General features: G+C 50.0%; 1 protein-coding gene across 1 annotated transcript; it reads right to left on the reverse strand.

Annotated features, from left to right (window-relative positions):
- Nucleotides 1-5,975: 5,975 nt before the first annotated feature.
- On the reverse strand, nucleotides 5,976-7,558 carry LOC126529636 (uncharacterized). Its single transcript, XM_050177150.3, has one exon. It carries the CDS (start codon nucleotides 7,421-7,423, stop codon nucleotides 6,245-6,247), a length of 1,179 nt encoding a protein of 392 aa, XP_050033107.3. The 5' UTR covers nucleotides 7,424-7,558; the 3' UTR covers nucleotides 5,976-6,244.
- Between the last annotated feature and the right edge of the window lie 239 nt (nucleotides 7,559-7,797).

The raw sequence follows: 7,797 nt of genomic DNA on the forward strand, positions 1-7,797 counted from the left end.
GCGAAGGTGTCCTTGCTCTCAAGATATTCCGAGAGGCGGTCACGGACCATCGTTTCCACGAGTTTCCCTACACATGAAGTGAGGGAGATGGGCCGGAGGTTGTCTATGTTTACCGATTTCCCCGCCTTCGGGATAAAGGTTACCAACGATGTCTTCCAATCGGCTGGCAACGAAGTGTCCCCCGTCCAAATGGCGTTGATGTATTCTAGTAGGGTTTCGTACACCCGATCTGGAAGGTTTGCCAATAGTTTGACTGTTACCTTATCCCTCCCTGGCGCCGTCCCCCCTGCGCATTCCTGCAAGAGCCGCGCGAAGGTCGTGAAGCTGGAAAGGCTGATCCATTTCCGGATTATCGCAGCCTACATACGAATAATCCATCCCTCGCGGGTCTCGATCCTGATTGAGGTATTGTGAGCGCAAAGCGTTCGCTAGCTGCTCCGTGTTTCCTTGGAAGTTGTGTAGTGCGCAAGTGAGGTGTTTGTTGGTTTCCGATCGCGTTTGTGTAGGGTCTATGAGACTCCTGAAGAGCCGCCAAGTGTTGCGGCTCGACACCTGTTTTGCTGCGCTGTTACATCTATCTACCCAGTTAGTGTCGGCGAGCTGGGCAGCGTACTCGGCTGCTTGCTGAGTAAGGCCAGACATACGAGCGCGGAGTTTACGATTGTGTTTCTGCCGCCGCCATCGTTTGGTTAAGCTGCGGCGAGCTTCCCAGAGGTGTATCAGGTGGTTATCCACGTCCGGTGCACGTTCCGTAAGCTGTATGTGCTTTTCGTGTGAACGGAGTGTTTGCATGAGTCCGTGCGCCCAAGTGGAGTAGCCTTGTTCCAAGAGAGAAGTTACTGGGAGGGCCTGGCGGAAAGCATTCCAGTCGGGTAGTTTGGCTTGTGCAAGGGGGCGATGTAAGGGTCGAGTGTAAATGATAGTGTTCAGTATGCAGTGGTCGCTAACGAGGGTCTCCTCGGTGTTGATCCAGTCTGCGTGTCGGATGTGTTTCGTGAGGGTAAGGTCGGGGCAGGTGTCCCGAGTGACAGAATTCCCTACACGTGTTGGGTGGACCGGGTCGGTTAGAAGAGTGATGCCCAGCGTAGATATAAGCCCCGCCAACTTACGACCACGCGGCTCTTCCTTGCGATAGCCCCACATGGGACAGGGGGCGTTAAAATCGCCCACTATCATCAGGGGATCGCGACCCGCGATCCTCAGCGCTGCGCTAAAGATGTTAGAAAAAGTAACGTTTTTTAGTTTCGGGGGGCAGTATACATTAAGTATGCATGTGTACTGGGCTATCTGTTCGCCGCAGGGGGAGGACAGAAACCATCACGTACGAATATTCCAGATTTAGGTCGAGATCAACCTCCTGCGCTGTGTAGCCTTTATGGACTACGAGACAGGTGGACGGGTCTCGCTGAAAAGCGTTATAGCCAGAGAGCTTAACCGCAGCCCCGGTTTCTTGCAGTGCAAGTACTGTGGCGGGGTATTCGAGATTTTCAATGTACGCCCTTAAGTGGGCGCGTTTCGTCCTGCCTTTGAAACCCCGACAGTTCCACTGTACAAGAGAGAGAGCTTGCTGTTTTTGTGGGGGGCGCCGCCCTCTAGGGAGTTGGTTGGGAGGGGACGCAGCCATGTTGATTTGAAGGGAGATCGCCTTGGAGAGCCGGCCCAGGTTCCGTCACCTGCAGCTGGAGTGATTCCAGCTCCTCCGAGAGTTCGGTTAGATCGATGGGTCGGGTGCATTTTGATGGGCGGTTCGCGTCTTTGAGAGGTCCCGTTCGGCGGAAAATCCGGGGGTTTGACTCTAGCCACGTCTTAATGTTGGCCGTCACGGCGGCTGTAACCGTAGCTGTGACCCCCTTGAGAAGGATGTCTTGAATTTGGCCAAAATTTGATATCTGAGCCGTTAATTCGGCAAGGGCGTTTTCGAGGGCGGTGAAACATACGTCAGAGCTAGATGGTGTCAGGTCCGCCTGCACCACTTGCATCGGTTCCGGAGCGACATGGGCAGGGGGCGGGGAGGACCGAGCCGTTTGTAGCGCGTGAATTCTCGCGTTAAGTTGAGCATTTTGTGCCCGGAGAGTCTTGAGCTCGCGGCGGAGGTCCGCGACGTCAGAATTAAGGGGGGGATGAGGAGGAATCTTTAGTGGGGGAGAAGGTAGGGGAGTGCGGGGAGGCGGAGGAGGCCCGTCTCGGCTGCCTACCTTGGGCTGAGACGTATTCTTTGGTGTGCCAGACGGAGGGCCTTCGAGAGCCGGAAAGTCCCCGTCTTAGAATGTAGGGGAACCTGTATCCGGTGACGTTTTCGGGTTAGTTGACCGAGGGGACTTGGGGGCACTGCCAGGCAAGGTGCCCGCCGGTGGCGCTGGTCCGGTTGTGCCTTTCGTCCTCTTGTTGCTAGTCGTGGGAGCTCTTGAAGTGGTGTCAGAACCCGAGGGCACTGCAGTCCGGGGTTGGCTTCGTTGACCGGTCGGCGTGCCCGGTTGTTGCAGCAGTCGAAATTTTGCTTTGCAGTCTTGCGAGCCCGTAAGATGAGCCCCAGCGCACACGATGCAGGAAGGAGTGCACTCGTAGGGCGCCATGTTGCCGTCTTCGAGGACTGCGACCATTTCGCCGCAGTGTCCACAGCGATTGTCTTGAGGATTCGGGCATAAGTCCGGACGGTGACAGATGGTGCCGCATCGGAAACACGCGGGAATAGTCCGCTTATATTCGCGCACACAGTCACCACACTGTTATAGTGCACGTAACGCGGTACTCTGTGTCCCACGAAGGTGAGCAGCGCCATCGTCGACTTCCCCAGCTTGCGGATGAAGGCTATCTCTCCTCCGCGCCACTGGACTTTAGATTTCAGCGTGGTAGAAGTTTCCTGCTCATGGACCGTAATAATCCCCCTGCAGACTTCACCGTTGACTTTGGCGTGTCCGACCACCGGGATGGGGCCTTTCGAAGCATTGAGTGTAAATTCACGAGCGAGCGCGTTCGCCACATTGACGTCTTGAGTGGTGGCAATGACAATATTCTGGTCCCAGATGGGCCAGACACTAAGAGTGTCCACCAAAGAGGGATTTACATAGGCAGAGAGCAAAGCATCAAGCTCACCGTTCTGCCGGGCTGTCTTCAGGGAGATCGTCACTCTGGGCTTGATGACAATCGTGAAATCTTCTTTGCGGAGTCGAGGCATAGCGGTGGGCCGCCATTTCTTCGATCCCGCTGCTTGCGAGAGCTGAGGGTTGGACTTTTCAGGATTCGGAGGCACAGAAGCGCCGGAACTCATGGAGCGTCCGTTGACCGCTGAAGTGTTCAGTTCAGTTCAGTTCAGTTTATTGTCCTTAAAGACCCCCGGAGGGGGTATTACATAAGGGGTGGGTTTAACATGAGTTCCACATTTGGTACACTTTATAAGTTATATTCAAAGTGATCAATCACACGATATAGGAATGAAGACAGGCAAGTGATGCTAACAATGTCAGCAGGAAGGCCGTTCCAGTCTTTAGCTGCTCGAGGAATGAATGAGGCGGAAAAATGAGTGGTTCGGGCACGCGGGCGTGCGACTTGCTGCGGATGACTGGTGCGGGGAGAGATGCGTGCCGCAGGAACGATGTATGGCGCATGGTGAAGGGTACTGAAAAAGAACTTGTGATAGAGCTCAAGACTAGCAATGCGTCGGCGATTAGATAGTAATGTTAGTCCGGATTGTTTTTTAAGTGCGGAAATACTGACATCATATGAATATTGTGAGTGAATGAACCTAGTAGCGCGGTTCTGAACAGATTCAAGTGAGGTGATAAGATATGTTTGGTGCGGGCTCCAGATGGCAGATGCATATTCAAGTTTTGCCCGAACAAGGGACTTGTAGGCAAGCAGTTTTACGTTTTGAGGTGCCTGGCGGAGATTACGTTTTAAAAAACCTAGTGTTTTATTAGCAGACGATATATTAGAAATATGTTTATGCCAGGACAGATCATTGCATACAGTGACACCTAGGTATTTATAGGACTCTGCTAGTTCGAGAGGCATGCTTCTAATTTGGTAGGGAAATACCAGGGGATTACTGCTACGAGTGAAAGACATAACTTTACATTTTTGTACATTAAGTTTCATTAACCAATCGTCACACCATGTTAGTATGTTGGTGAGGTCTTTCTGCTTGGCTGTTTGATTGCTGGTGTTACGTACAGTTCGATAAATGACACAATCATCGGCGAACATTCGGATATTACAGGACACATGTGAAGGTAAGTCATTAATATATATTAAAAATAATAGAGGGCCAAGAACCGATCCTTGAGGGACGCCTGATGTTACTGGCACAGGGTTAGATAGGTGATTATTTATAATGACAGATTGGGAGCGGTTGCTAAGAAATTCAATGATCCAATTCAAAACATCAGGATGCAAATTAAGTCTTGTAAGTTTCAATATTAGACGTTGATGAGGTACATTATCGAAGGCCTTAGAGAAATCCAGGAAAATTGCGTCAGTCTGTATGTTACTGTCAAGGTTAGTGTGAACATCGTGCAGGAAAATGGCCAGCTGTGTTTCACAAGAGAAACCTTTGCGGAATCCGTGCTGGGCGGGATGGAAAAAGTGATTCGAGTCAAGAAAATTCATGATAAGAGAGTAGATGACATGTTCCATGATTTTGCAGGGGACACTTGTTAGGGAGATGGGGCGGTAGTTAAGAGGCGAGTTTCTGTTACCTGATTTGTGAACTGGAACGACCTTCCCAATTTTCCAGTCATCTGGAATGGAACCTGAAGAAAGGGACTGGGCAAATATCAAGGACAAATAGGCTGCAGAAATCAGCTTAGTGTTTTTTAAAATTTTTGGGTTAATCTCGTCTATGCCGGAAGATGATGAACACTTGATTTTGTCAATGATCGCACAAATACCGGCTGCACTGAAAGCAATGGCTTGCATTGACGAGTTTATACTAAGCGATGACGAAATGGGAGGTTCATTAGATTCGTTAGTGAACACAGAAGCAAAGGCCGAATTGAACACGTCGGCGCAATCGGAATCATTAATAATTTCGTTCGATTCGTTAGTTATCTTAATAGTGCGCGTTTCGCTATCGTTTATAACTCTCCAAAATTGCCTCGGGTTATTGATTAATAGGTTTGGTAGATTATTGTGATAAAAGGAGTGTTTAGCGTTGCGCAGTGCGTCGACGTAGCTCTGTTCGGTTTCATAATATTTATCCCATGCGCATGGGCGTCCTCTCTGTTTGGCGGCGCGATACAGACGCTTTTTTTTTGTTTTCTAGGCGTTTTAAGGCCTTTGTGAACCATGGTTTTTGCTGATAAGAACGAAAGGTGACTTTAGGAATGAATTTATGTGCAAGATCACTTAGTTTGTTTTTGAAGCGCGTCCAATTGCTGTTAACGGAATGGTTTTGAAAAGTTGATTCGAATATAGGAAAGAATGTATTCATAGCTTCAGTTATAGCTCCGTAATTTCCCTTGTCGTATAGACATATTGTTTTCTTAAAGGTATCCCGTGCCAACAAATTGAACGAAAAAGGGGCATGGATGACTTTGTGATCACTGATCTCAGGTAAGTAAGAAATGGATGAAAGGCTGTCAGGGTGGTCGGTTAGTACGAGGTCGAGGACGTTAGCAGTTTGCTGCGAAATCCGGGTTGGTTCAGTTACTAGCTGGGAAAGGTTAAAGTTAAGGCAGAAATCAACAAAATGTTTGGCCTCTGTGTGTCCGGATACCGAGAATGATTGTATGGTACGCCAGTCTATTTGTGGGAAGTTAAAGTCACCGAAGAGAAGGATTTGCGAGTTTCGGTAGGTGGTTACCAGTTCGCTTATGACGTTGTTAAGTTGATGGCAGAAATCAGGAGTAGCACTGGGCGGTCTGTAACAGATACCAAGTAGCACTTTTTTTGGATAGGTATGCATTATGACCCATAGCATTTCAAGATCTGATGTGACGTTAATTAGCGAGCATGGCAACTGCTCACGAACAGCGACTAGCACACCACCACCACGGGTTCCTGCGCGGTCGTTCCGGTAGAGGCAGAAACCGGGCAGGTCGGCTAGAACTTCGCTATCAGTAACGGCGCTGCTCAGCCATGTCTCAGTTAGTAATAGTACGTTGCTACCGGTAGATGAAACTATGTTCGACACCAATTCACGCTTTGGCAGGAAACTGCGCACGTTCGTGTATATTACAGAAAGCGAAGCGCTATCTCTGGAGCAAGTTGGTGATATGTTATTTTTCTGTTTGGGGTGATGTAGCTGCTATGACAACTCTTTGACACTACTCGAGGCGGCATCAAAGGTGTATCTTCTTGAACCGATGAACAAAGTCTTAAAGCGGAGTGAAAACGGAACGCCTTTACCTTTTGCGAAAGCAACGAGATGTTTTCGGGAATTTCGTACTGATCGCGAAAAGTCCTCGCTAATACTGTAGTCAGCGCCCTTAAGCTTTCGGCCACTCGAAAGGATGTTAACTTTGGTTTTATGGAAAGTAAATTTTGCTATGAGGGGGCGAGAGTGATTGGGGGAGTGACGACCGATGCGATGTGCACGTTCTATTTCTTTAGGGTCGATGGTTAGTTGCAACCTATCGCGGCAAAGTTCCACAATCAATCTTTCGGAGTCGGCAGTGGTTTCCGAGCTGGAGGGGTCAGGAATGCCGTAAAAAATTAGGTTGTCCCGCCGTGAGCGATTTTCGGCATCGTCGATACGTGCTTCGAGCTCGGAAATGCGAAAAATAGCCTGTTCAGTCGTGGTGCGCATTGCATCCACTTCGTTTCGAATGGGCAAAAGTGCCTGGTAGTGACTCTCAAGATCATTCATTCGTTTGCTTAGATCAGTAATTGCTTTATCGGTAGAAGTAAGTTGCGACTTAAGACCATGAATTTCAGATATCAGCTGGTTCTGACCGGCGGTTAGTTTTCGCAATTCGGTTAGTAGGTTTTCAGGAATGTTAGGACCCGGGTTTATTTCCACATCACCGGCCAAAATCAGCAAGGCATGAATAATATGAGCACATTCGACAGCAATGGCGGCACACCAGTGCGGGCTCGGCAACTGCATCAGGAAATAATTGCTAGATTTTTTAGCGAAGAGAGCGTATGGTTGACTAACCTGCATTGCAAGAGCAAATGGTTTAGCGAGCTGTGCAGATGCGCAGTCGCCGAGCCCACAAAGCTGCGTCGACGGCCGCCCCCAGTTTATATCTGGTGAATGCGTTGCTGTTGCTGACGATGGGGATTGCCACCCCCGACTGAGGACCACCGGCCGCCACTTCTTCTGTTGGATGTCCGGGTATGTCGCATCGCTGGTACGGAAAACCTGGATGTTGGCTGGCTCGTTTCCTTGGCAGTCGACCACGCACCTCGACGAAGCTGACGTAGCAGCAGCGGTTATCGTAGGCAGCAGGAAATGCACAGTAGCGAAGGTGATGATCTGCATTGCAAGAGCAAATGGTTTAGCGAGCTGTGCAGATGCGCAGTCGCCGAGCCCACAAAGCTGCGTCGACGGCCGCCCCCAGTTTATATCTGGTGAATGCGTTGCTGTTGCTGACGATGGGGATTGCCACCCCCGACTGAGGACTACCGGCCGCCACTTCTTCTGTTGGATGTCCGGGTATGTCGCATCGCTGGTACGGAAAACCTGGATGTTGGCTGGCTCGTTTCCTTGGCAGTCGACCACGCACCTCGACGAAGCTGACGTAGCAGCAGCGGTTATCGTAGGCAGCAGGAAATGCACAGTAGCGAAGGTGATGATCTGCATTGCAAGAGCAAATGGTTTAGCGAGCTGTGCAGATGCGCAGTCGCCGAGCCCAC

The sequence above is a fragment of the Dermacentor andersoni genome, chromosome 9 (genome assembly GCF_023375885.2).
Source record: "Dermacentor andersoni chromosome 9, qqDerAnde1_hic_scaffold, whole genome shotgun sequence".
NCBI classification, from domain to species: Eukaryota; Metazoa; Arthropoda; class Arachnida; order Ixodida; family Ixodidae; genus Dermacentor; species Dermacentor andersoni.